This window comes from Thermothelomyces thermophilus, chromosome 1 (assembly GCF_000226095.1).
Source record: "Thermothelomyces thermophilus ATCC 42464 chromosome 1, complete sequence".
In the NCBI taxonomy this organism is placed as follows: domain Eukaryota; kingdom Fungi; phylum Ascomycota; class Sordariomycetes; order Sordariales; family Chaetomiaceae; genus Thermothelomyces; species Thermothelomyces thermophilus.
The window spans coordinates 2,937,279-2,965,139 of NC_016472.1; the positions used below are offsets into that span (position 1 = coordinate 2,937,279).

Below are 27,861 nucleotides of genomic sequence, written 5' to 3' on the forward strand. Positions count from 1 at the left end.
GCGGGTGCTTTTGATGAGGGAAGGAAGCGCGGGAGTACACTAAAAGGGAAGATGGTGGGGTCTCGCAGCGCGCGAGAGATCGAGATCTTTATGCGTTTCGCAAATCGCTGGTGCTGACGAGGAGAACGCTACACTATATAGTATACGTGTGTTCCGACTCCAGAGCGTCCAAGAAGGTTAAGAAAAAAGAAAGAAAACGAGATGAGGGGCTGTTACCAGGGTTTGTCTGGCCGGAGAGGGTGCGGCGTTGGTTATGACAGTGTATATATAAGGACGTACATACATACATTCACCCTACTCATCAGGCCGTTAACTACACTACTATGGAGTCCAACTGTGTAACCTCGAACGAGTCGTGAATGGTTGCGAATGAGCAACCGGCCGATCAGGAGGCGTCAAGCCAATCCTGGGTCCGCAGGGAGGCCCAGGGAGTGCGGGGCGCCAAGGCTTCCGTTTCTGGCTGCCCCGCCGCCAGGCCCAGCACCTCCCAGCTTCAGTTCTCCCCGTCACTCGACCAAGCAACCCACGCAACCTTGTTGCTGTTGCGGTTAAACTTTTCGATCAAAGTTTTGGGCCAATCGGGCCTTAGTCGACAACAGACCGTCGCCACGAAAGGGAATTGATGTATGTACGACAGGAGCTGGCTCCGAAGAGCTGAAGTCTGCCGGGGTCAGTACCTAGTTACTAACAGGAGCGACCTCTGCCTTCGGGAAGGGGGGTGGGGGGAGGGGGGGGGTGTCGACTGAAAAGTCTCCGACCGCTGGCACCCCTACACTAGTGTAGACGAGTGTAATGGTGTACGGATTACAGTACAAAGTATGAAACCAGCTCGGCTCCATCTTTCACTCGGCGAGGCACGCAACGTTGAAAGCCTGGAGCGTTTTGGCACTAGTCTAAGCAATCCATACATACTCGAATAGTAACCAGGCACATTTTTGATGGTGAAAGGAGCGTTTTGCGGGGCGCTGCGCAAGAATGCAGTATGAGGTCCATGCTGCCTCCCGTCTCTTCGCCCTTGCATGCCCGTCCCAAGAATCTGGTCTAAGAATGGAGAGGCCTTGCCTGATTTGGACCAGGAAAGATGCGATTGGTTGGTGGTGCTATTCGGTCCAAGCTCCAGGAGTTTCTATTGGCCCAATGGGACGCTCGAATGCAGCCATCCCAATAGGGGCAAAAAAGCGTTGCACGCGCCGTCGCAGAGTGTTGCTGGGGGGTAAGGTTTAGTGCACACCTCCACTACTAGTGTAGTGTACACTAGTACTATGTACACTACGACGCCATGGGCTTGATCTGCGCGCTCGGCCCGAGGAGGCATCTTTTGCGGTACTTGCCGAACTGGAGTCAACTCCGGGACCCCGCAGCGACAATGGTTGTTGCTCGTGTACACTACACTATCCTTACCCATAGCATCCCTACCAGGGTACGGACGTAGTGTACACTACTGGACTTACTTTAATCTGCACTACCGTATGTGCCATTGCAGCGTATATGTGCTGTACTGTAGTACCTTTGTACTCGTCCACTATGTGACACAACCTCAACAATAGTGTACCAACCTCTTGGAGATAACTCAGGTCAGATATGCAAGCAAGGACATACAATCGATTCCTCCTCATGCACGAATGTACAGAATCGACAAATAACGGGTAGCGAGTGACGTAAACCGCACCATGGCACTGTACTGAGTAGTGTAACCATGTCACAACCATTCTTTCTTTTCTATGTACGCTCCGGGCCGTCGTGTCTTATGGGAAGCCCTCCGCACATGACCTGACGTCCATTTGGATTAACCTTGCCCTCTAGGGGATCCGATCTTGTGCCTGCAATATACGGATTACTGATCCCGTCATCATTTTCCAGCTTGGTCATCGGCACCCCTTGTCTCGCGTTTATCATTTTTTCCCCACCTTGTCGTCATAACGATCCCGTGTGCTGTGTTATGCAATGGCTGATGCCGATCGACAATGCCTTGTCTCTGAAGGTGCCAGGCCATGGCTCCACGAGACTAAATTTCCGTGCTTGAGATAACTAGCGTAGCCAGGCACAGGTAGAACGCATTTGGTTTCGTTTCCGCATCTCCCCGATCGCAGCCAGGTACACCCTCCGCAACCTGACAAGACGATGTAACAACATTACATACTGTGTATACCAGGCACAAGTATGCAGTAGTGTAGGGATTCTACTACACTACACTAGTCTAGTGTGCAGGACCGCCCGAACCTTGCTCGGAATTTTCCGAGGAGTTCCAATACTCAGCTCCCACTCCTTCACTACTCTGTAGGCTTAGTGTAATCCGGAGTGACACTAGGGCAGTTAAGGCATGTTCCGTTGGTGCACTAATACACCCATTTCGGCCCCACCCTGGAAGGTTGACTCTGGGGCAGTGGAGGCTTTTGTTGGGCTGGCTTCTCATCAAACAATTCACAAGCCACGAAGCACATCGTGTACCTCCGAGACCAAAACGCCAGGAACAGAGAGAAGATACGAACAGACAAAAAAATTGAGCCCGATATCCGGGTTCGCGTCAATCACAGGAAATGGACCCTAAAATTGCCCTTTATGGCAACTGGGGCAAGAAGGAGCGAAAAAGAAACAATTATAGACAGACCCAGGAAGGCAATGTATGTAGGTACCTAGGTAGTTATGTGCAAGTCCGTACGGCATTCAGTATATATCTACCGCGGCAACTAATCCGTGCACTCCTTCGTCCTGCACTCCCGTGGGGCCGCTCCAGGCATTCGGTGTTCTTTAGCGGACTAGTACATACAGATCCGAACACTACACGCCCGCCGCCTTGCAGAGTCGATGTCCAGAACTCTCCGATCTACACTGTACACTACGCAGAACCGTACATACACCACATAACCGTTGACCACACAACGCAACCCTATACTACACTAACCTCACTGGGATCAGCTAGACACCGGAGCATTTCCTCCAGGACGACTTCTTACACTTGCTTAAAGCCCCACCCGGTTCTCCATACGCCAAGTGTTGCATCGCGCTGCATACCTTACGCATGTATGCATCGAGTGTATGTGCATATACTAATGTGTAGCTCGTTGCTACCACTCTATATATGGTTAACTTGATCAGCTATGCACTATGCTAAGGTTAATGGACGGAGTACGGATTAGAGGTACTTGAGTCGCGCGTAGATCTGCTACACAACAGATGCGGGTTGATCATATAACTCAAGGCCCCTATGCTACTCCGTACTCCGTAGCTCTTGAGCGTAGGTGGTGTTGGTGCGTGCTGTACAGAGAGGGTGGTTGATTCCGCCCTGGAGAAGGTAGGGAACCACGATATACAGACCCGGAGAGGTCATGCCACTCTCACATGCGTCTGCGGTCAACTTTCTATTCCTTTCTCTCTTTAGGTACACTAGACCCGACCGCAAACGAACAGAAAAGAGGCTGTCCATTGGTTCGGAGCATCGAAGTGGCAAGAGCGCCACGGCAGGGCTCAAGACCCAGCCGGGCCGCATGAAACATGAAGAAAAAAAAAAAATATTGGCACGCAGCCGGATTCCGAGAGCCACAGTTTCACAAGCCCTGCTTAAGCGAAAGCCCGGTGAGGGCAGTTTCAGGGGTCGTGCTGTGGCCCGTCACGTGGGTAACCAACCACGGACATGGCCGTTCAGAAGTGGCGGCGTTTGCCTGCAGGCCTTCTGTCTCTAATGCCGCATTAGTGTGTGTAATTAATAATTCTCTCTGTTGGCGTGCTGTACCTGGGACCTTTCAAGCCTTCGTGTAGTTATGGATTGAAGAGAGAGAAAACCTTGGATGCGGATGCGTGCCAGCATCAGTGGCGATGTTCCCCTTGTCTCGAGGGCTCGATCTGGCCTATTGGGTCTTTTTCATGTCTACTGTCGCAAAGTTTCACCCCCTGCCCAGGTACCGACCAGGGCCCCACGAAAAAACTCCATTCCCCGGGCAGTACCGCCACCCATTTACAACCACTACGTCAGGAAGAAAAAAGTAGATAACTAGGAAACTATTGTAACCAGGATACGCATTTCGTTTTATCCATCTGCTGGTAATGTGGTTTAATGTGGCACACTCTTCAAGTTGGATTCCCGGTAATACCTTGTAATACCAAGTCAGGGGGTCAAACTTACCCATCACACCATAGTACACTAGTCTATAGGTCGATTATGTATTGTATGGATGGGCAATATCCTAGTGTTAACTACTCCGTGCTCCGTTGCTAAATCGAGAATCGGCCCACTTCCCTAGTAGTGTATTGTTTCAATCCCCGTAGGGAATACTAATTACACTACTCCGTACGTTTCGAGCATACACTAGTGTCGGCAGCTAGGTTGACGGAAACTAAGGCGTTGGCGCCCGCCAGCCCTTGGCCTCGCTAGTTTGTTATAGTGTATTTGGGTGGGACTGAACACACAACACTACCGAAAAAGGTGTTTAAGCTTCGCGGAACCTGGGATGGTTGCTATTTGCGTAACGGGTGGACGACGATAATTTGGGTATTAAATCAGGTACCACGTCTGTTCCACCCCCCTTTTTTCTGAAAAATCCGTGTATGTACCACTCCATGTTTGGTGCATTATTACCTACCTTGCCCTACGCATTGAGCATTTCCTACAGGATAATTAGGGGCTCTTCTGACCGCCAGACCAGACATCTTTTGGTCCGGCGCTGTACTTCAAGTTTCTCGCTCATCATGCCATCATGAGGCTGGTTCACAAAACGCACACGAGACTGGTGTAATCCGTGAGAGTAGTGTGGTGTGCTGTAAGAGGAAGGGGGTATCTCTCCCCGCATGCTTCCTTGTTTTGGGATATGATCAACCGGCATTGCATGATTAATTACACATACCTTGTTCAACTACCGCTCGATCGTGACCGCACACCTTGAAGAAATAATCAGGCATTGTGTTTGATATTCAGAGCCAGGCGCACAGGTGGGCCTTCAGCCGACCGAGCGATTCAAGTAAGCCCCGAACCTTTATACTACAAGACAAGACGTTTCCAGATTTTTGGCTTGAGATCTGGCGGATCAGAGCGCCAACAACGAGCGGTTCTCGATGATTCGATCCTTGTAGCCCTCCAGGAGGACTCGGATCAGGGCGTTGGCCAAATGATCCACGTCGATAGCACCATATAGCTTCCCCGAGAGCCTCGCAGCAAGGCCGGCGTCAGGAGGGAGAATGCCGCTCGGGCGGGCGCAGTAAACCACAAAACGCTTCGCCGTGTCCGCATCGGCGACTTGACATAGCTGCTGTTCCACTAGACCCTGTGAGGACGGGGTCAGCAAAGTCCGCGCGTGAGGAAAGGCAAGGGGGTGCTTGGTCGGCTCGTTAGAGGGCACCTTGACGCGACGGGTGTCAGCCATGAAATGGAGGGGCTTCGACTGATCCCATTCGGCGAACTTGCCGCTGCAGAAGACAAAGCGGAACTGGCCGCCAGCGGCGAGCAGCGGTGCCAGGGTCTCGCGGAATGCATTCGCCGCGGCGACTGTGTAGTCGACCTGCACCTTTCTGTACGTTTCGATGTCCGGGAACTGGGTCGCTCTCCCGCCGATCGCCCTTGACATGCGGTTTGGTTGGTCGAGTCAGCGAACGGCTTGATGAAGCTAGACTGTGTGCAGTGCCTCCACGCTAGCGGACGAGCAGTGTAGTGTATGTATCCGTACACGCAAACGTAGTGTACGGAATGCACTACGCTACTCCGCACACACTCGGGGGACGGTAGAACGCCGCTAGCTTGTGTGCTGTAATCCGTACACCTCACACCAGTGATGGGTTCCACCTACCAGAGGCAGCCCTCAGCCCCCCTGACCTTGTCGAGCAATTGCGTTGAGTAGGTGGAGAAGTCGTCGTGGAGAATTACCGTGATTTTTGGGCTCTTGGCAACGGCTTCGTCGAGCGGCTTTCGCGAGATTGCGAAAACGTGCGAGATGTCGTCGTTGGCGATGCATTGTCGGATGAGGGCGCTGCCGACAAGGCCGGTGCAGCCCGTGACGATGACCTTCATGGCGATGGCTGCTTACACAGTCCACGATGATTTGGTTTCGTGGTCCGTCGACTGGTTGGGTGTCATCGCTAATAATCGGATATTGTCCTTGGCCGCCAGCGATGACGCGCAATTGCAACCCCCGCGTTGCCGCATCCAGTTAGTGTATGTGTACGGATACCGTACCACAGTATGTAGGTATGTATGTACCTTGTGTATGTATATAAGGCACTGCACATACAACGCTACACTACGCTAATGAAGTTCACTGTCTGGGGTCGGGGGCCGATCAACCGCTCAGTCCCCAGTCGGGTGCCACTCCCCGGAAATGCGCAGGCTTCCGGGGCCCATAATCCTTCGGACTTTTGGTTGAAGGGCTGATTACGGATAGCATGAAGTAGTGTAATAATACACTACGGAGTACTCCGTAGGCACGGCAGGAACAGGCGCGTTCTGACTGCAGGTGGCCCCCAAACCCCCCTGCCCCGATCTGCGAAACCAAGGCAGGAACCACACTTTCTTCTCGAGTCCAGGCCCTTTTGCCACCTCTGCATGGCTTCCTCGGCTAAGGGAACCCACCAACGCAATTAGACTTTACATGGATGGGGACTCCGAAGGTTTTCGGGGTCCAGATCCCAGCGCTTCGTCCCTTGCAGAGCAAATTTGCCAAGAGGTTAGGGGTTGCGCCGCCAGCGTCTTGTTACGAACACAGGCCCCCCTTCAGGATGGGCAGGCCCTGGTCAGATTCAGATTCACCAAAGCGGCGCACAACATTTCCGAGAGGCGTCGGAAGCTGTTGGCCACCCCTCGCAGCCTCGTGGGCGTCGAACTCCTTCCTGCTGCAGCCTGGATCGACAACACGGCAGATTACCGAGGCCCCCGTTGGACGCCGATTACCATTGCGATGGTTCGCCCGCACCCTCGGGTCTTGAGGCTTACGCAGTACACGAGTTGCAGTGTCGGCTCAGGTCCGCCCACTGTTTCACACGCAGTTCACCCGGCAGCAGCTGCCTTCTCTCTGGCCAATTGGTGTGCGCATGGTTTGGTTTCTGGAGTCATGAATATCCCGCCGTGAATTGAGGAGTCACAAAACAGCGAAAGTACCCAAGGTAAGCTTGCTCTTTTCCTGCCTCCACCCCCCCTTCCCCCCCGGGCTGCCAGCTTGTGGCGATGCAAGTCCTGTAATACTACTCAGTGACGGCTGACAGCTAACATAGTGTAGCAGATTACGGGCGCAAACAGCCCCGACAAAGTCGGGCCCGACAAAGTCGGCCGTCTTTTGGCTCCCTCTCCCCTTTCTTCCCCTGGAGCACGCCTGGACACCCCGGCGGCCCGGCCAACTACGCCTGGATCCTGAGTAAGCGGGCCACTCTGTTTTAAAAAGGCAATGCGTGTGTCTGTACTTGTAACTATGTATATACAATCATTACCAGGATTGAAGTGTACTGTACCCCCCGGATTTCGTCGGCTTTCTTATTTCGCTACCCTGAAGATTCACAAAAGCATGATATCCGCCTGCCTGCGTCGGAGCAGACCGACCAACAGCTCCAAATGGTTCACATGGAGCCTGTAAGGATGCCCAAGAAGTTGAGCATCAAGCCATGGCATCGCCAACCACCCGGGCCGGCATCACACTCCGCCTGCTCTCCCACCGGACGGCCATACTCACCATACCCTTACCGAGATCTTCCCAAAACACCAGGCGAACAACATCTTTCCCGCGCCCTAACCAAGACCGCACCAGCATCGCCCACCCGCGATACGACATTTCACCTCTTCCCTCTGCTTCCAACTGAACTTCGCCTCCAGATATGGCGCGAAGCGATGCTCGCGGCTTGCGCAGCCAGCCGTGTACATCGCGTTCGCCTGGTCATAACCTACCACATGGTCTCAGACGACGGCGAACCCACGTCGCCAACAGCAGCGACGACGCCAACTACAGCGACAAAGAGGACAGTCCCATCCCTCCAGGTTCACCCCACCGCCCACCTCGCAGCCTCTACTTTTGCCACCCGTGCCCTGTTATCCTCGTGTTCCGAGGCCCGCCACGAACTCCTCCGGCCCGGCATCGTCTCGAACTTCCTCCCTGACACCCTTCCCGTTTACTTTCATCCTCGGCCATGGCATGATCGCCATTCCGGGGCGATGCAAGGGCCATCGACGTCCGCGAGGGGAATTGTGCGGCTCGACCTGGCCCGCGACATCCTCCTGCTCGACTCGCTCTCGGCCGACCTGCTGTTGCAGCTCGCGGACGCAAGGTACTTTGAGCCGGGCCTGTTGGACCCGCTCCAGGGGGTCAGAAGGCTGGGCCTGGACGTGGACGGGTTGATGTCGCCGCCGGAGACGGAAGGGGGCGACGACGGCAGTCGTGGGATTGGTGATGGTGATGGTGATGGTGATGGTGATGGTGATGGTGATGGTGATGGTGATGGTGATGGTGATGGTGACGGTGGAACAGATCTGTCCGAGGGGGCCGTGGTCCCGCCCATGGTGGAGATGGCGCTGGTGAGACTGGTCGGCTTGATGGGAGGTGACGGGGGACTGGAGGCAGTCTATCTGCTCGGGGAGAGCGCCTGGGTCGGAGGGGACCAGGATGAACAGGAGCCCGGGGCCATGTCACCCGTCCAAGGGAAGGAGCAGGGACACCTCTTCCTCGGCGGGGAAGGAGAATCGGAGTGGTACAGCACACGCCCCTTTCCGTCGTACTATGTGGACAGCGGATACCATGCGCGGTTGGCGAGGTTGATGCGGCTCTTGTGCCAGTTAAGGCAGGCTATGGATGCGCCTGCTGTCGTCACGGACCTGGATGACGAGGAGGTACTGGAGAGGCTGGAAGAGACGAAGCTGCGGGTCCTGGGCCATTATTATATCGTCCAGCCCGGAAGCGGGCGTCCCGAAGGGCTTCAGTTGTCGAGTGCCGAACTGTGTCTCGAGGCTGCATTGGGCCGAGAGCCGCGGTGGGTGCAGTGGGAGTGGGTCTGTCAGTGTCTTGATTGTTGAGTTTGCCACAGGAGGGCAAAGTATTTGCTTTCGTCTTCTCGAAGTCGGCGTTGGGCGGGTGGGCTTTGGTTCGGCATAGGGATGGTGCCGAACGCAGTGGGAGCTCCGGGAGCGTTGAAAGCAGTCTACAGCGGGGTGGCTGTACGAAGGAGACAGTGCCTTGTTAAAGCTATCTACAAAGGAGACAAAACGAGTGGTATTTATAGACAAAGGGACTGGCCAATGCGTTGAACAGCCTCATACAGCTGTGGCAAACGCGTGGCTAATACGCTTGGAAGCTCCACAGCTTCCGACAGATGGTGCCGAACGCAGTGGGAGCTCCGGGAGCGTTGAAAGCAGTCTGCAGCGGGGTGGCTATACGAAGGAGACAGTGCCTTGTTAAAGCTATCTATAAAGGAGACAAAACAAGTGGTATTTATAGACAAAGGGACTAGCCAATGCGTTAAATAGCCTTATATAGCTGTGGCAAACGCGTGGCTAATACGCTTAGAAGCTCTATAGCTTCTGACATACCCCCTAGTTAAAGGCAATAGTCGTTTAATTACGCTTTATAGTGATACTATTCTTGGTATTATATCCTTTGTCGCTCTTACCTCGATAGCTCCTTTAGGGGGCCTGCCTTCTATATTTAGAAGTCTGAAAGAGTTGAGTATAGTAGAGCGATTCCTTTGAAGCTATAGATCAAATATATCTATCGTAGTCGTAGTAGCGATAGTATTACTAGTTTTAATTATAATAATAATAATAGGATAACGCCTCCTATGCTTGAATTAACGGATGACTTGATAGGTGCGCCCGTCGCGAATACTATTACTACTAGCAGGTCGACTCCTGCTCCTATAATACCTCGAAAGCGTAGGTGTGCTAAAGCTTCCAAACTAGCCTCTAAACCATAAGTGTTCCTATTATCTTTATTTGATTGATTTTATTACCGGTTTTGCAGTTTTCTAGCGATTCTAGCGATTTAAGCAAGTTCGTATAGTTCGGCTTCTTCTAGTTAATTTGATAGCGACTCTATTACAGTTTCTAGCGCTTTACTAATCGTGTCTAGATCATTTAAGCTGACTAAGTATAGCGATATCGAAGCTAGCGAGCTTTATAAGGTGCCCTATAGAATATATATATAGTCGGCTCTAGTAGGACGTTCTTTTAGCGAATATCGTAATCATTCCGGCGCTAGCTCCTACTACTACTATTATACCTATGGTTCTTATAAGTATAAGGAGATATATACTAATTGCCTACATGTCTAATAACTCTTATAATACTTATACTAACTATAATGGTAGTCCTACTTCTTATATTAGGTTAGCAAAGGATTTGACAAAGGCTTTACTAGATAGAGCTAAGGCTTTTATAAGTCCTTAGATCCTAAACCTCTACCCCTAACGTATAGGCAAATCGCTAACAGTTATATATAGGATCTTAAGAAGTTATATATAGTCCTTTAGAGTAACCTAAAACGTGCTAGTATAGACGATACGGAGAAGTACGAACTTAATAAGGCTGAACTTGCATGTTTCACGAAGATCGCCTGCTCCGTATATGACATCTTCTACTAGTTAGGCAAGATCAAGGAGGCTTATAATGCTTGTATTAGCGTGCCTAATGACACGTTAGGCGCTATGTTATTACCTAGCCAGGATAAAGGCAAAGGCAAGGCTGTTAATCCTAGTAACGGCTAATAGTAGTAGATAAGGAGTATTAGGTGGTATTTTATTTAACGAATTTAACTTATTTTCTACCCCCTAGTTATATAAGCTTATAACTAATATCTTAAAAATTAAGGAGAGCCTTCTAGCACTTAAAGGCTTATTAGCTAAGTTATTTAGTAAGCCTATCTGCTAGTATCTAACTAGTTAATGGATATATAGCTTTAAACATTCCTTTCGCTACTTCCTAGTATAACTATATATTATAGATATCTATATACCATAGGCAAGTATTAATACGTTCGTTTTTAGCCATTACTAGTCCTATCGTTTGCTAATTATTGTAATAGATATTCTAAGGTTCCCTAAGCTTAAGATTAATATCTATAAATAGCCTTTTAAGTGCTATAGCCTCTCTTACTATAAGGGAGAGCATTAGAAGTTCTACTTTAGTGTTTAACGTTATAATAATATCCTAGCGCGATGCCTTCTATGTAATGGGACCTCTAAATAGGAAGAAGATATATCCCTATAACAAATACTATATATCTAGATCATCTATATATAACGCGTCTCTAGCGATTACAAGCATCAGACTTTCTAGCGCTTGCTCGCCTCTATACTAGATTAACAGGTAAGAGCTCCTAAATAGATATCTTACTACTTGCTATACCTCTAATAAGTAGTCTAGTCCTAGGTTAGTTAGGTATCAAAAGAGTACTAAATAGGCGTATATAATGTCTAGATATAATATAACTATATGGTATAGGATTAATCTAATAAGCTCTTAATACTTTTTAATCTATATATTAGTAACGCTCCCTTCGAACTTCTTAAGTTCTTTATAGCTTAAGGAAGTTAGCTTATATATACTAGGTACGTCTAGCCTATATCTTCTCGCTACCTTTCTAATATATTAGTTATAGACTAGCTATATCTTATATATAGGTCGGTCTCGAATCACCCTAATACCAAGGAACTAACTAATATTACCTTACTTATAGACATTGTATCGAGCTTTGATTCCTTCTATCACTAGCTTAGCTACTACGGTGTTACTTTTATAGAAGAAGACTAAGAAATCGTCAATATAAAAGATTAGGATAATACATTTATTATAGCTTAGGAAGAGGCACTTCTCTTTGCCTAATGGTTTTATACCTAGATCTAATAACGTTTTATAGAACTCCTTATACTATAAGAGTAGCAAGTCTCTTAAGCTATATAGAGCTCTTCGTAACTCTATACATTTCCCTAGCTACTTGAATCCTTCTGGTAATTTGTAGACGATAGGATCGTCTTCTGGTCGTTCGGCGTTAAGGAACGCTTACGCTATATCGAACTACTTGACTTCTAAGTCAAAGTACGTAGTGATCGCCATTATTATACGGAACGACTACGCCGCCAGAGTAGCTATATACGTACTTTCTATGGAGCTAATATCTTATAGATCTCCTCGTAGGTAGATCCTTGCCTTGTACTTCTCTAAGAAACCGTCCTTGTCAAACTTATATATAAAAACCTATTTTAATAGGATAGGTCGCGCTTTCGCCTGCTTACGTAGTACGATCTTCTACATTCCCCTGCTCTCTAAGTTATATATCTCCTCGCGAGCCGTATCTTTAAACTATTATCCTAATAGGTAGTTATATAGGTCTTGCTAGTTAATGGGAATATAAGTAAGATTGTTGATATACTAACGTAGCTTGTTTAGAGCTATTCTAAGGTACGTGATATCCTTCTATTATATAGTGGTAGCGAACACTATATATATTGTTCTTATACTCTAGTCTTCTAGATAAGCTTTCTATTAATTAGGTAGGTAAGTCTTATAGAACTATTACTAGAGTTCCTTAGTTATATAGATAAAGGAGTAGTAGTAATTAACCCTCTCCTTATTTTATAGCCTTTCGCTTAACTAGATAAGGTCCCTAGGCTTATAAGCCTTCCTCTTACCTCTACCTCTCCTTATAGGAAGTTGCTAAATAGCTTTTCCTTTGCTTCTACCTTCTAGAGGATACGTTAGCTAATCCGGACTTTGCTTAATGCTATACTCCTCTAACCTAGCTAGGTACGATATGTCGGTAATACTATCCCTAGCTTCTAGCTCTTCTATTATAATATATGTATTTGACTTTTCTATAGAAGGCATTCCTCTATTAGATTTGATGGTTCCCCTGCTCTCCCTAGTATCTAGTTAGCTAGCTAGTGACTAGGAAGACCCTAATTTAAACCCTCTTACTTCCTAGTAGACATCCCCTTCATTAGCCGGCGTAGGGCAAGTCACTAAGGGCTTAGGCATATATTTAGGGGTTAAGAGTCCTCTAAAGCTCTTTATCTATTTGTTAAGTTTGTCTATTGCTTATATCTCTACTATAAGAGTCTCTAGAACTAATTACTCGCTTATAGGCTATATGTTAGAGAGCTCCCTTACCCCTAAGTCTTAACCCTATTAGAGAGATTAGTCTACTATCAGACTCTCTTACGATAGAGGTAGCTAAGCCACTATAATAGAGTCTTCTACTAGTTATTAGGTCTATTATAACGCTTCCTAGAGAAAGTTAATATCCTAGGAATCTTTGCTAAGATCGAACTAATTAACTTCCTAGCTCGCTACTACTAGCGATAACTCTATTAGTTACTCTTTACCTAGATAGTAGAAAGTCTTCTTATCGAAGCGAACGTTACAAGTTATAATGACCCTATCAAGCTTGGGTATCTAAACGCGATAGATATCAGATACGTAATATTCTATAAGATACCCTATTAGCCTATATAGTAGCACCTTAAAGTCCTTTATATACCGCTTAGCTTCCCTATCCTTATAGAGGATATATACCTAGTATCTATATATAAAGATACTACTTTAGTCTAAGTATAAGTCACTAGTTAATGTAATTATTAAGCTAGGTTTATATTGGCGAAAATACTATTTAAACTAGCTATAGAGTATTTCGTTAGGAGTTCTAAACAAGTAAGCACGGCTTAGGCTTATTATATATAAGTATATTACTATATATATACTTTCTAACTAAAGCTTTATAGGTAGATTCGCGCTATTAAATATCTTAATTAAGCGTAAGATTAGCTCTTACCCTACTTGCTCCACTAGTCCGTTAAGCTTATAGGTATATAAAGGTAAGAGTTTAAGATTAATACCACTTTCTATAGCCTAAGTCTAGTAGCGTATTAGTACGTACCCTGCTAAACTAATCGTTATAGTGTCATTATCCTACTTAATCTTATAAATAGCAAGCCTATATTAGTGTCTTATCTAGCTCTTGAAATTTTAGATGACTTCTATAATCTAGTCTAGCGACTTTATCATTAAGAGGAAAGGGAAGAGCTTCCTATTATACTTATTAATAATTATAAGTAGCTATCGTAATCTATTAATTGCTTTAAGATAGTCAAATAGATCCTAGGCTACTCGCTAGAATAGGCATGCCGACTTCTACTTAGGTAGTGTTTTCCTAGAGATAACCTTGCTTACGTAAGTACAAGTATAGCTCTTGTACTTAATACGTACTATCCCCTTAATATAGACATTTCTAGCGTTATTAATAAGTGCTTTTAACGCTTCTAATCCGAGGTAGCTAGCTTTTAAGTACTAAAGATCCTTAGTATCCTCTCTTATAATAGGTAACGCTTATATCTAAGACCTTCTACCATATATAGCGAACACGTTCTATAAGGATATATAGATATTTATAATACCTGCTTTACTAATTAAGACGTAGTCTAGGAAGCTCAAGTAGTAGGAAAGTGGCTTGTATTCGAGGAAGGTAAGATTATACTTACATTCTAACTTCTAAAGGATAACGTTATTTACTAGTATTCCGAAACGTAGTAAGCAGTCTAAGCCATAGTACTAAGCGCCTACCTTAAGTAATAGAGCTTCCGAGATAATATTAATATAGAATCCTTTAATAATAGTAATATCCTTAAGCATTAGGCTCTTAGTATATAGTCTATATAGTCTATCTAGAACATTTTTAATTACCTAAGTGCCCTTCCTACTAATAGGGAAGGTCGTTATACCTGCTTTAACGAACTTAGGATCTTTTACCTTAATAAACGTCCTAGGTAAAAGGAACTTCTTATTGTTAACTAAGTAAGTCACGCTATATAAGTCTAGTAAAGTGTTTTCCGAAAGAGGATAACGCTATAGAGCGACTATATTAAACGCCCTATAGTAAGTCAAGAGCTTGCTAAGTAATTAAAGGCTAATAATTAATATATTAAAGGAACTAGGGTATCCTACTCCTAACTACCTAGAATAAGATAGCTCCCCTTACTTAGCGATAAGTTAATTTTTTAGTCTAGCCTACTTTAGCTTATCAAGCTCTTAGCAAATCCTCTTATACTCTTTATTAGAAAGGTATAAGCGTTACTTGTTACTATAGACAGCTTACTTAAGCGTATAGCAGTCTACTAGATTCTATAGATATCTTAGACACTTATAGGGACATCTCGTATTATGCCGCTAACTGCTACGAGAGTCTCTACGCGAATCTCTGCCTCTCTCCTTACCGCTCTTCTAAGATATAGGAAGTATTAGCGTGTAAGTTATCGAGAAGATTCTATACTTCTAAGAGACTCTAGGTTACGTGTTATTATTAATTAAGATCTTAGCTATTATAATGAGGGTGCTAAGCTCTAGAAGTAGCTATCCTATACTATTAGCAAGCTCGATTTCTATCCTTTTGTTCGTTACCTAGGTTAGTAAGATATATATAACAATAGCGTTAAGAAAGGTATAAAGTCCTTATATACCTTGTACTTCTAGAATATTGTATTAGATGGCTTACTAAAAGGTAATATTAAAGTTACAAATCTAGCGCTATAGATTAACTCCTGAATGCTTGGCTATATTAAGACTAGTTATATATTATATAGTAACTATTATATAGAACGTTATAATAGATAGTATAAGTATAGAGCAAAGCGCCTAGATAATCCCCCTAATAAGGTTTATATCCTTCTTTCTATACGCTTTCGTAGCTTTATAGAGTTTAGAATCTATGGTATACACTAGCTAGCGTTATAGCTATCCTATCTGCTTGTTAACGTCTATAGCGTATACGATATCTTTATAAAAGGAGTCTTATAATTATATAAATTCGGCTATGACGGCTACGTTAGAAGGTATTAAATCTATAGATATCGAGGGCGACAATCCTTTTAAGAGTTGCTCCTAGGAAGCTAAGATAAGGTTATCTCTAGCTTGCTTATAGGTTAGGCGCTATAGAACTTCTAGATCTAGCTTATAGTCGCCATTAGGGTCGACAAATCCCTATATACTAGCGAATTTAGCCTATGACTATAGTTCGATATATTATAAGTTCTAGGAACTAGGCGCTATAAGGCATATAAAAGTCTCGACTAGGATCTCGGATATAATAGACGTGTCATCAAAAGCGTATTAAAGCAAGGTAAGAGGGTTCGTAATAAAAGAAGCTACTACTAATATTAAAGATATGTCGGCAGAGGAGTAGTCAAGGCGCCGGGCTTATAACTGCCGAACGTAGTAGGAGCTCCGGGAGCGTTGAAAGTAGTCTGTAGCAGGGTGGCTATACGAAGGAGACAGTGCCTTGTTAAAGCTATCTACAAAGGAGATAAAACAAGTAGTATTTATAGACAAAGGGACTAGCTAATGCGTTGAACAGCCTTATACAGCTGTGGCAAACGCGTGGCTAATACGCTTAGAAGCTCTATAGCTTCTGACAGATGGGAAGGTTTCTGCTTCTAAAACGGCTATATCCCCTTAGCATAACTGCGTCTCTCCTGGCATGTAATTAATAGGTAATCTGGCGTAACCAAGGTCTAAATAATTATACGACTCCCTTTTTCCTTTATTCACTGCCTCAGACCAAGTTGGTATAGAAGTCAAGGTATCTAACGGGTCAAGGAATATGAGATTGTGGTGTCGTGTGTGGTGACAAGCGCGTTTAGCAAATGAGTTCATCTTGAGAAGATCCTTTACTTTAGCAATGCTCTACCTGACACTCCATTGAAGATCTGGGTGGCTAAGACGTCTACACCGGAAATGTGGAGCATGTTAATGACGTCCTAGGATTCTCGGGGGGGCAGTGTACGTGCATTGTTTAGAGTGTCTAGTGTTGTAACATATTACCTAGCTCGACAAATAGCAGAAGTTCGAGTTACTATATACGATTCACCTAGTGCAACTTGTAATTCTAGGCAATTTGGTGTACATACTAGATATTAGACACGTCAATGGAATATCATGGACAGTTATGGAGTGCCGGTTGAAGCTCTTCATTGTGAAGCGTTCTGTTGGGTTCAAAGTGCTATAATTACGGGACCAAGGTGCGACCTACGGCTGTGCCGATCTCTTTGCCACTTGTTGACACCTGATGTCAAGATGCATATATATATACGTATGGATTCCGTTCTCTTTGTTCTTGAAGCTTTGGCTCTTTGCTCCATTGCTCCTGCTCTCTTCTCCGGGCCTGCGCTCCCAGCCGACTCAGACCGCTCCGTGTCATCCCCTTGTTTCCTCAGCCCTCACTCGCTTCTTATTATTACCTAATCTTTTACTCTCCTCTCCCTTCCCTGCTATCATCTTTCCAGGCTCGCGATAATAAACCACGTATCCGCTCTCCACCTTCGTGACGAGAATGAACGGTTCATTCACAAGCTCAGGCGTCGATTCTTATCAAACATATGAGGGGCAGTGGTCTCAGCGACAGAGTAATCATGGGAAAACCTTCCGGACTAAATGCGAACCCATGATATCCGCAAGCAGGGTTCCTTCTGTTACTGGGCCGTAACAAGCCCTTTTGGCGTGTGCTTCTACAAGCCTTAATCTCCACCCCTACTATGCCCGACGGCGCATCAAAGCACATTAACCGCCCACTGCGGACTTTATCGTCGACATCCCGTCGGCTTCCTGCATCACCGCTAGACAATATCGCCGTCCTGCTCCGAATTATGGGGACCATAATCCCACTAGATACAGTCAATTGCATATTCGCTGCGTTCCCCCTATTATCGTCGGAGTTCATGACAGACCAGCGTCTCTGATTCAACCCTACGTGCCCACTAAATTTACCGCAACGTCTAGAAATCGCGGGCAGTCGGGCGAGGTTCGGCCTTTGGGCCTAATTAATAGCGCCTGCCGGTTCCTTCAGCGTAGTTCCTTTACCAAGTACTGTACCTTGCCTATAATAAACGGCGAGGGTTATCGAAGGAACGGCTGGGCTCGACAGCCGAAGCCTGTGACCGACGGACTTCCTAGCACCCCTTGAAACTCTTAAGGTCAGGATATTCAGCCCCAGGTAATTAAGTATTAGTTAATTAGTGGGCTCACACACGGGTTAACGCGCAATGCTCTATGCCAAAAAGTTCTGCTCTATACGAGCAATAATTAAATCGCATCACTTGATATTCTTTCTCGTTTTGGCAAGAAATTGCCGTACTAAATAACTGTGTGGGTGGTATGGTCGTATGGCAACATATTAATTCATACATTAGCAGCGTCCTGTTAGAGCTCGGGTGACGGAATTGCGCCCCTTCGCGGCAGCCCAACACAGTAATTAGCGTCCACCCGTAATTATTCACCCTTCAAGGGCCTCAATGTCGCTTCGAGCTAGTCACATCTTGACAACCGCCTTGTGGTTCCCTCTTACCGCATGCGATAATGCCGTCCATCCATATCTGTCCTCCAAGTCTGCTTGTCGCTTGGTGAGAATAACAAGCATACATCGTCGAACCGAAAAATGAAAGCCAATTTCACGTCATATCGTGAAATATCATCAAAGGCCCCGCCCTCCACTTCTAGCCCCGCCAATTGCATTTTCCGTGTCAACAATTTCCAAGCCCACCCCGCACCGACGTCATAAGTAGTTAGTTCGTCACCGCCATTCCTTTCCCCTCTATACTACTTTCTCACAAAACTCACCCAAGTTCGCTAAATACAAGTACACACGTCGGAACAACCCTGATCAATGCCTCGTGGGTGGTACCTAGCCCAGGGGCTAATACCGCTCGGCTCAAGCAGCAGCGATGACGAGGAGGGTCCTTGTGAGCTCCCGGACGGCCGGCTGGTCTGCGGTCCCCATGGCCTGGTAACCTGCGGGAAATGTTGTGTAGACTACAGCTTCATGGATGACGTTCTTGGTCACGACAGCGAAAACGAAGAGCAGGAGGATGATTTATTTGGCCTACTCGATGGCTTCCCCTTGAGAAGATGTACCGGTCGGGCCTTCCCCACCAAGTTCGTCCCACCATCGGGTTCAGAGACTCCTTTCGAGTTATTCTCTGGCCGGAAGAGCTATATGCGTGTTACCAGGCAAGACAATGAACAGTCAATGCAAGATGATACCAGCTAAGATAGTCCATCAGATACACTTTCCGAAATGATGCCGGCAAAGTCCTCATTCGCACCGACGGTGCATGTCTAGACAACGGCCAACAAAACCCAAAGGCAGGCTGGGCTTTCTGGCACGGGTTTGGTCCTTCGGGCAAGCGACTCGTCGCCTCTGGCCGCCTAGAGAAGAAGGGACCTTTCGGCGACGATAGTATTCAGTCCAGCAACCGGGCGGAGCTCCGCGCTGTCATCGCCGCCCTTCGTTTCCGATACTGGCCCGGGGAGGGGTTCCACACACTTGTCGTCGCTACCGATTCCGAGTATGTGGTTGAGGGCTCCACCAAATGGGCTAAGACGTGGGTCAAGAATGGCTGGGTAAAGCGCGGAGGGGCCGGCGTCAAGAATCGGGATCTCTGGGAGGCTCTACTGGGTGAGATCGAGCGATATAGGGACGAGGGCATGGCTGTCCAATTCTGGAGGATCCCGAGAGAGTGGAACATCGTTGCTGATGCAGCTGCAAAGGAGGCTGCCGCTGAGGAAGAGGCACCTAATGAATGGACAGAAGTCATTGGGTTCTAATAATTTAGATTAGGGATGGCGATACAGATTGCAATGTCTCCTACGAATTCAACTATCGTTCGCTCCAGTCTTACAAATCATATCTTCTCGACCTCCGTCGTAACATCTCGACCTCTACCCCTGCCTACCACCTAATACTATAGAGATGTCTTACAGAAACGGCCTGTCAACTAGATTAATTGTAACAGGCGGCATATGCCCTCCGCATTGCTTGATCACATCCACTCCTCCGTGTTCATACTTGTTTCCCCCCTTTCTCTGCATTGTCACTCGAGGGCCAACCCTACGGCCTTCGGCTTCGGAGATTGAAATAGCTCAATGGGATGGCTAGGACAGCGCTCGCATGCATCCACCAGCTGCCTTCAATCATTCGGCGATCCGTTCCTGCTAGTACGTCTCAGTCGGACCTGTGCTTTCCTGCTCCTAATCACTGCCCTCTTGCGCATTAGCGCTGGGGCAGCGTATTGATCAGTCTCGGGTTCTATCCTGTCCCACCTAGTTTTCATATCCGGGCGAGTCGATGGGTTTACAAATATCCGTAGTATACGCAAAATATTCCTAGAGGTTGCGATAGCCGTCAAGGGTGGTTGTGATGGTGGCAGGGACCGGTGTTCTAGGCCTCGTGTGGCCAGGGGTTTGTCAGAATCTGCACGTCTCGTGGACAACCTCCTACGTGTTTCGTTGACGACTTGCGCGGAGCGCCTAGCTCGGAATTGCCAATCCCGCACCCATGCACCGCAAGACCGCCAAAGGCCTCCCTTTGGTCACAAGGCCGTTGCGGGAAGCCAATGGGGAGGTCAGTTTGAGACCTTTTGAGCGAGCGAGCGAGCGAGCGAGCGAGACGCTTCTCGCGACAAGGAGTTTCCACCCACTGAGCGCTACCACCCGAGCGGAAGGTGGTAGGTGGACCTGGACGGCCTGTCTAGTAAACTGGGGAAGCGGTCGATAGCGGCACCCGAAGAGGCTAGAGAACCTGGGGAAGCTGCCCCCGTGGGATTCGGAAATGGGGCGCCGCTTACGTCTCACGTGAGAGCTGTTTCATCTAGTGCAGTGTAATGGATTGTCATTTCTTTCCGCTTCAAACCTCGACTTGGAAATTTGCACCGACGAGTGTGGAAAAAAAATGGGCTCATTTAGTGGACACTGCAGTATATCGTTGCTGTTGTTGTGGCGGCCCCCATTTCATGGATGCGTTCGGGACGGCTTCTAGGTTTGTTCGGCCATGCCGCCATATTCGGGGACGAGGGGCGGATGTATGTACGGTATGTATGTACATACCTAACCTATATATGTACAGTTCATACGAAGAAGGCGGCTTATCGAGGGGTGAAAGTGGCTAGCTTCTGTGCGTTTCAGCTTCACTGGAAAGCCGCTGTTCACAACGGGTAAAGCGTGTCCAGGGTGACCAGATCGCCGGAACTCCAAACAAACAGCGGAGAGAGCCCCGATTGGCACAGGCGCACTGCCCTGGTTTGTCATGATACGCCCCTGGAAGCTCGGGCGAATAGAGGGTCGAACACGATTAACGACGGGGGTACGCGCTATCTTGGTTGTGCATACCCGTGGGGGTCAAAGCCCCAAAACAGGAAGCTTCCACTTAACGTTCGACCTTGGATACTTGCCTCTTGCCTATCTTGCCTCTTGCCTAACAGTTTGTTCGACTTTTTTTTTGTAACACCCAGCTCATATAGCCCGATGCTTTCCAGCGGCGCGGAAAAGATTTTTTTCGGGCCCATTAGCGCACGCTAACATTTGCAATTGCCGTTCTTTGCTCTTCTTGATCATCGATTGGGCTGCCACTCCATTTGCAAATTAATCCTCGTCTTCGACACACGATCTGACGGCTACCGGTAGTTGGTTTCCGGACTGTTCTCCCTTGAAATGGCGTCAAACACCGTCATCACCCTCCGAGCTTGACCGAATCAGATGGTCCATCGGCGCAGTCCGCCGGCCACCTCAGTAGAAACCTCAAAGGAGGATACCGTGCCCTGCACTATGCCCTTACTGCCCGAGTATCCTGGGGCACGACGGGGCTTGGAGAGTGTTCCCGTGATCACCCTGCTTTATGTTTTGGTACGCTCTCAAGTGGCCTAGAACATGCCACGCAACCCCCTGGTCGCACCGAAGCCCATACCGCCTTGCGTACTATATGGGATCATTCCGGACGTCTGCCGGGCCGGCGGTGTTCCTTCGCCCGGGACCCCACGCGAGTCAAACAGGAAGCTAAGCAACGACGGTCCCCCCTGAACACCAGGGTTCGCTACCCGGCGCAAGGCCAAGAGCCTCATCCGCTGTGGCCAGCCACCGGTCACTTGCTTGATCCTTGTTCTCTCAGCCATATTATAAAGATGGGACTGAGGCACCTCCTGTCATATCTCGATGCTGTTTAGAATCATCTGCCTCGCCTTTCCCCCCTTCCTCGGACCCCAGCAGGCATTCTCTTATTGTCTCCTTGGGTTCCCCAACTCGCATTTGAAGTCATCAGAAGTCATCAGAAATCGTCTGACAGCACACTTCAGTCCTCGGAGCCAGCAGCAAACCAAAGGGGAACCCTTTCATCTGTTCCACCTTCCCGTCTCCAAAAGCTCCGTCTAAAAGATGGAGTTATCACCCCAACCAATGACCCCAACCACGCCCACCCATCTCCCCTCCGACAACTCACCTCAGCCACACCCACAACCATGGCAGCAACAAGAGGGGCAGCAGCAGCAGCAGCTACAGCGGCAAAATGGACAACAACAACAACAAGAAGAAGAAGAAGAAGAAGGAGCAATCCCCACGCCGCCCCTCCCCAGAGGCGTCTACGTCCCCATGCCGGCATTCTTCACGAACAATGACGACGTCGACATTCCTGCGACACAGCGGCACGTTGCCCGGCTGCTGGCTGCGGGGGTAACGGGGCTGGTAGCTCACGGCTCCAACGGCGAGGCGGTGCACCTGTCCCGGCGAGAGCGTCGGGCCATCACGGAGGCGGTCGCCGACGCGGTACGGCACGAAGCAGCTGACTACTCGCACGCGCCCGTCCCCATCATTGCCGGCTGCTCGGCCCAGTCGGTGCGCGAGACGCTCGAGCTCTGCCGCGAGGCCAAGGACGCCGGCGCCACCCACGCCCTCATCCTGCCTCCGGGCTACTACCGCGGCCTGATGGACGCCGACACCGTCGTGGGTTTCTTCGCCCGCGTCGCCGCCGCGAGCCCGCTGCCCGTCGTCGTTTACAACTTCCCCGCCGCGGCCAATGGGGTCGACCTGGACTCGGACCTGCTCCTGCGCCTGGCGCGGCTGCCGAGGGTCGTCGGCGTGAAGCTGACGTGCGGCAACACGGGCAAGCTGGCCCGCTTGGTGGAGGGCGCGCCCAAGGTGAGGGGCACGAGGGACGACTTCTTCGTGGGAGGCGGCAGCGCCGATTTCATCCTCCAGGGGCTGGTGGTCGGTGCGCACGGGACCATCAGCGGGTTCGCGAATCTCGCCCCGAGGGCCTGCGTGAGGATCGGCGAACTCTTCGAGCAGGGCCGGGTGAAGGAGGCGAGGGAGCTGCAGCACGAGGTCGCCAAGGGCGACTGGCTGGCCATCAAGTATGGCTTCGTGGGCGTCAAGGCCGCCATGCCCATCTTCCACGGCCCGGGAGAGGAGTCCTGTGCAGTGCCTAGGCTACCGTTCACGAGATTGGAAGAGCACGGCCAGGCGGTGAGGGAGATACGAGAAGGGATGGCGGGAGTGTTGGAGATCGAGCGGAAGCTGACGGCCGAGGCGGCCGTGAACTGAGGGCTGTTTTCTTCCAAATTTTGCCCCCTGATTACTTTTTTGGAACACCTTGCTCAGCCAGTTGGCAGCCAGGGTTCTATGCCGCGATAGCGACCTTGGAGTTTGGAGTTTGGGCTCCGTTGGCTGGAATGGGATTTCGGGACGATGGCAGGGCTGGGCGGAAACTTCTGATATACCACGAATATTGTTCCGATGCATGGATGGTGTATTATTATTATGTCCGTCAATCTCACGTTAGCGGCGTTAGCGGCATGTGCCAGATTTTTGTCCAAGCTGATCTCCGCATTGAGCGAAATACAAATCCAAAACATACGGTTGTCTATTCGTCCCTTTTTGGGACCCAACATCATAGGCATGTACAAGCGGTTGTCAGATTACCCTCGCATCCCAACACTCAAGGCACCGAACCCCCGAAGCTATTGGGTAAAAACCCTTGACTCGATCACTTTCTCTTGTTCTTCCGCTTGCTGGCCTTGCCTCCCGGTTTCTGGGTGCCGCTGCTCTTAGCCTGCCCCAGTTCATCAACCGATTTTTCGAGCAGCTCGAAATCCTCAGCAGAACCGCTGCTTGGCGTGGCCTTGCCAGGCTCTGAATCCGCATCATCATCCACGACTTCGACCTCCGTTACCTCGTCACCACCTTCGCCTCCGTCCTCGGTGCGCTTCGAAAAGACGCGTCCCAGGGTCAGTCGGTAAATCCACAGTGGGAGGCGAACGACAGCAGTGTCCTTGAAGGTGGGGCGGACAAGTTCGTCGGGCTGGAAAGGGGTTGGTTAGCTTCGTCTTCTTTGTTGTTTTAGGGCTAGGGGCTCAGCTCACGTCAAGCAGGAACTCAGCCACGTTGCCATCCTCATCCTCCTGTTCGAGGTATACATCACCGAGGGAGTCGACGACGAGAATCTTGCCGTTCTCAGCAACGACCCGCTTCTTTGACCCGGTAGGCCCGCTACCCTGGGGCTGCGGCCGGGGAGTCGCAGATCCTGATGCGGCGGGGGAAGGACGCCCGCGACGTGCCTTGCGTCCAGCACCCTGTGCCTCCTTCTTGGCGTCACGTTCCTGCATCCGGCGCATCTTGCGGTTCATGGGCACGGCCCGTCCCTCTTCATCCTCGTACAGTTGCTGCCCCGGAGGCGGGGCAGCAGCGGGGGCGGATTGCCCGTCAACACCGGGAATGTTGATGCCGAGGCTATCGCCCCAGGCGGCGTGGCGGGCAAACTTGATGTACCGCTCAACGAACTCGCGCTGGCGCTTCCAGCTCATGTAGAGGGCAAGGTAGTGCGCCGCACCGCCGGCGAAGAGGAACACACCAACCATGGCGGTGCCCAAACCGGGGCGGTAGCGGCTGTAGTAGTACTCGGTGCCCTTCCATGTGGGGAATCCATTGGCGAGGAAGTAATCGTAACGGTCACGGCCCGGGCCGCGCAAGATGTCGGCGACGATGGAGAGGCGGGCTTGGCGCTCTGAGGCACGCTTGATGGCGGCCTTGATCTCGGCGGCGGTCGGCGGCTTCGTCGTCACATGGACCCCCGGTTTGCCCTTGTTCTGCTTGTTCTTCTCCTTCTGGGCTTTGGCGCGTTCGGCCGTCAATTGCTGCCTGACCTTGTCGGGATGGAGCTGCCGCGATTTCTTCTTGTACGCCTTGTTGATCTCCTCGTGGCTTGCCGACCGGCTGACGCCGAGAAAGTCGTAGAAAGTGACGTCCGGTCCCTCGTGGGCAATCAACTCGTCGCGGACGCGGAAGATTTCACGGTCTGCGGATGAGACGGCCGGTTAGTATGAGCAGCTTGGCAGCACTGAGGGATTGGCGTTTGGAGGGAGACGACCGCGACTCGCCTTCTTTCGTCCACGCTGCCGTCAACGGCGTCAAAATGGCCAGAAGGCCGAGCGAAACTGCCGAGAGCTTCATGATAGCATTATCGCGTGGGTGGTAAGAGGTCGTGTTGCGTTTGGCAAAAGATGGATCGCGTAAGTCGCTGCGGAGCCCCGAAGGAGCCACGTCTTGGAAGTTTTGCGACTGCCAAGACCTGCCATTTTTGGCACTGCCGATGCGGGTCCTGGGAAACAACCTTGCAGGAACAACCTGGAAGCGTGAGCTCCCTCAGTAGTTTAAACTACCTTACTCGGCGTGCTCCGGAAGAGCTCAACAGCGCTACCACAAATGTTCCGAAGACTAGTACCCTTAAGGGCTGGTACCGGCGTTTCGCACACCAATATGGGGTACAGAATTCAAGTTTTGCCTGAAGATAATCGAACTATCAGAAGCTAGGGAGCTTCTAAAACTCTAGCCACGAGCAATGTAAGCCACCCTTACAAGCTCGTAGACGTACAGATCATCTTTCCTTTATCTATTTATATTACTCTTTCTCTTCTTTATAGATAGTTTAATAAGGCACTTGTTCTATTCCTTCCTTATTACTACTTTTAACGTCTCTTATACTTACTTAAGCTTATAACTATATTTAGTAGTTATAAGCTTAGTGCTTTAACTACTCTTTTACTAAACTAGTATTAAATTAACTAGTTAAGAGTTTACTCCTCTATAAATATATATACTCTACTCTTACTATTACTTTATAATATGTTTAATTATAACTAAGTGTAATATACTAGCCTTATAGCAACTATAGATAAGCGTATAATATTCTATTTAACTACCTTAGAAAGGAAAAAGAGAAAGAATACAAGAGTTATATAAAGGGGCGCCTTTTAAGTATATACGTTATAACCTAGGTAGGGCCCGGTTAGGCTCCAGGTCGGGCCCTAACCGGGCCTTAGCCGCGTATCCACCAGACGAGTTACGAACGAGCAACAAATGCTCTACGGACCTATAGGGCGTAGGTGAGTGGGGCAGGGTAGGTCTGTTCCGTGCCTGGGTAAAGCCCGGGCATTGTCTAGCCCGGGTGTAGCCTAGGCCTATAATATACCCCCCCTCTTTTTTTTTTTACGGTCGCCGGGCTGACCTGCCCTATATTACACCCTATATATCGGTCCTATAAGCGGGTTCTATACCTTCCTTTCTTTGTCGCTATGATAATATAACCTGTACGTATAATGGTGTGTTATATACGAATAGGTAGCTATTCGAGTTCGGATGAAACCTATACCTCCTTCCCTTTGTTGTTAGAATAACGCGACCCGTGCGTGTAGTAGTAAGTTACATATATAATAAGTAGTCTGCCTAGGCCTAGTGTGCTCCCTTATTGCCTTCTTCTTATGCCTATAAATACCCCTTCCTTTTCCCTCTTCCTTTTAATTTTTTCTTACCTATAACTAACTCTCTTCCTCTATACCCTCTAACTGCCTCTGCCTCTTATAATTATACTTGCTACCTATACCTTTATTATACTCTTAAGTTTTTTTTTTTTTTAATTAGTATCTATCTAGTATATTAATAGCTATTGGTTTATTTAATAATAGTAATAATAGTTATTACCTTAGTAGTAATAAGAATAAAGATTACTATATAAGTTTTTCCCTTACCTATACTAATTTTAGCTATTATATATATATATAGGGTATAGACTAACTCTTTATTTTATAGTATAAGAATACTAACCTTTCCCTTAATAGGTATACTATTAAGCGTAACTCCTCTAATAAGGAGTTTAAGCTATAACCTAAGAAGTAATAGTACTATCTACTATATATTAACCGACTTCTAAAAGGTAATAAGGTTAAGTATATCTAAGGTTAAGGCACTTCCTATATAATATACTATAAAAGCTATAGGAGCTATATTTAGGATCTATAGCTCTAAGCTAATAACCCTTACCTATATATAGGTATTAAGAAAATTATAGGTTATTATAATACTAGTACTACCTTTACCTCCCTTACTTACTATAAGATTATTAATTAGGATGCCTATTATATTATCCTAATACCTAAGTTCTCTATATTAGTATATTCGTTCTCTATACTCTTTAAGGCTACCTAGTCTAACCATTTGCCTAAATAGGCTGCCTTTACCCCTACCCTAGCTACAAGTTCTTATTATTCTAGTAATAACTTTACCCTAGTCACTACTACCGCCACCCCTAATACCCCTACCTATCGCGGTAACATTGTCTAGCCTATTACTAGCCCTAACCTTACCCTACAAGCTACTAAGCAGCTTATATACCACGCTATAGTATAGAATGATAGCATACTATGCTAGATATAGCATATAAATGAGAACATGTTAACTTTAGTCAATACTAATGCTACCCTCGTCGCCTACGTCCTAGGCACCCTATCGCCTGCCTCCCGTACTCGCTCGAACGCCTCTACGCGCCCTATACCTATGCCAATCGACTTCGGCCGTTCCTATGCCCGCCGCTCTTCCTTGCCTATCGAGCGCGCGGCACGCCTGGTCCGTAATTATAATAACCCTACCTTTGCCACTATAACTATTGTTTTAGAGGGGGAGGATAAGGAGGAGGAGGTTACGGAGTAAGTGTATTATATACTAGTTAGTATATTTATTTTGTGTTTATAATTAGACTATCTCTATAGGCGCGTCTATAACACGGTTACGACGCGTCTATGACGCGACTATAACGTGCCTGCCGCTTATTT

The 27,861-nt window shown here is 48.3% G+C and overlaps 4 protein-coding genes across 4 annotated transcripts; 2 read left to right on the forward strand and 2 right to left on the reverse strand.

The window, feature by feature from the left end:
- Positions 1-4,709: 4,709 nt before the first annotated feature.
- MYCTH_2295588 (uncharacterized protein) lies at positions 4,710-6,100 on the reverse strand. Its single transcript, XM_003658983.1, has 3 exons — positions 5,775-6,100; positions 5,331-5,547; positions 4,710-5,255 (listed from the first exon to the last, which is right to left on the reverse strand). The coding sequence occupies exons 1-3, from the start codon at positions 5,993-5,995 to the stop codon at positions 5,019-5,021; spliced, it is 675 nt and encodes a 224-aa protein (XP_003659031.1). The 5' UTR covers positions 5,996-6,100; the 3' UTR covers positions 4,710-5,018.
- Positions 6,101-7,363: 1,263 nt separating this feature from the next.
- Positions 7,364-9,337, forward strand: MYCTH_2295590 (uncharacterized protein). The gene has a single exon (XM_003658984.1). The coding sequence runs from the start codon at positions 7,859-7,861 to the stop codon at positions 8,972-8,974; it is 1,116 nt and encodes a 371-aa protein (XP_003659032.1). The 5' UTR covers positions 7,364-7,858; the 3' UTR covers positions 8,975-9,337.
- A 9,170-nt stretch (positions 9,338-18,507) lies between these two features.
- Positions 18,508-19,620, forward strand: MYCTH_2295591 (uncharacterized protein). The gene is made up of 2 exons (XM_003658985.1): positions 18,508-18,943; positions 18,997-19,620. The coding sequence occupies exons 1-2, from the start codon at positions 18,600-18,602 to the stop codon at positions 19,538-19,540; spliced, it is 888 nt and encodes a 295-aa protein (XP_003659033.1). The 5' UTR covers positions 18,508-18,599; the 3' UTR covers positions 19,541-19,620.
- A 3,352-nt stretch (positions 19,621-22,972) lies between these two features.
- MYCTH_76502 (uncharacterized protein) lies at positions 22,973-25,228 on the reverse strand. The gene is made up of 3 exons (XM_003658986.1): positions 25,135-25,228; positions 24,121-25,052; positions 22,973-24,059 (listed from the first exon to the last, which is right to left on the reverse strand). The coding sequence occupies exons 1-3, from the start codon at positions 25,205-25,207 to the stop codon at positions 23,745-23,747; spliced, it is 1,320 nt and encodes a 439-aa protein (XP_003659034.1). The 5' UTR covers positions 25,208-25,228; the 3' UTR covers positions 22,973-23,744.
- Between the last annotated feature and the right edge of the window lie 2,633 nt (positions 25,229-27,861).

Bases quoted from the DNA above. Each gene is read 5' to 3' on its own strand.
- MYCTH_2295588 (XM_003658983.1), bottom strand. From the start codon at position 5,995: ATGAAGGTCATCGTCACGGGCTGCACCGGCCTTGTCGGCAGCGCCCTC. The intron at 5,548-5,774 runs GTAGGTGGAACC...CCGCATGTCAAG, and splicing joins GGGGCTGAGGGCTGCCTCTG to GGCGATCGGCGGGAGAGCGA. The intron at 5,256-5,330 runs GTGCCCTCTAAC...CCGTCCTCACAG, and splicing joins CTGACACCCGTCGCGTCAAG to GGTCTAGTGGAACAGCAGCT.
- MYCTH_2295591 (XM_003658985.1), top strand. From the start codon at position 18,600: ATGCCTCGTGGGTGGTACCTAGCCCAGGGGCTAATACCGCTCGGCTCA. The intron at 18,944-18,996 runs GCAAGACAATGA...ATAGTCCATCAG, and splicing joins AGCTATATGCGTGTTACCAG to ATACACTTTCCGAAATGATG.
- MYCTH_2295590 (XM_003658984.1), top strand. From the start codon at position 7,859: ATGGTCTCAGACGACGGCGAACCCACGTCGCCAACAGCAGCGACGACG.
- MYCTH_76502 (XM_003658986.1), bottom strand. From the start codon at position 25,207: ATGAAGCTCTCGGCAGTTTCGCTCGGCCTTCTGGCCATTTTGACGCCG. The intron at 25,053-25,134 runs GCGAGTCGCGGT...TCTCATCCGCAG, and splicing joins GGCAGCGTGGACGAAAGAAG to ACCGTGAAATCTTCCGCGTC. The intron at 24,060-24,120 runs GTGAGCTGAGCC...ACCCCTTTCCAG, and splicing joins TGGCTGAGTTCCTGCTTGAC to CCCGACGAACTTGTCCGCCC.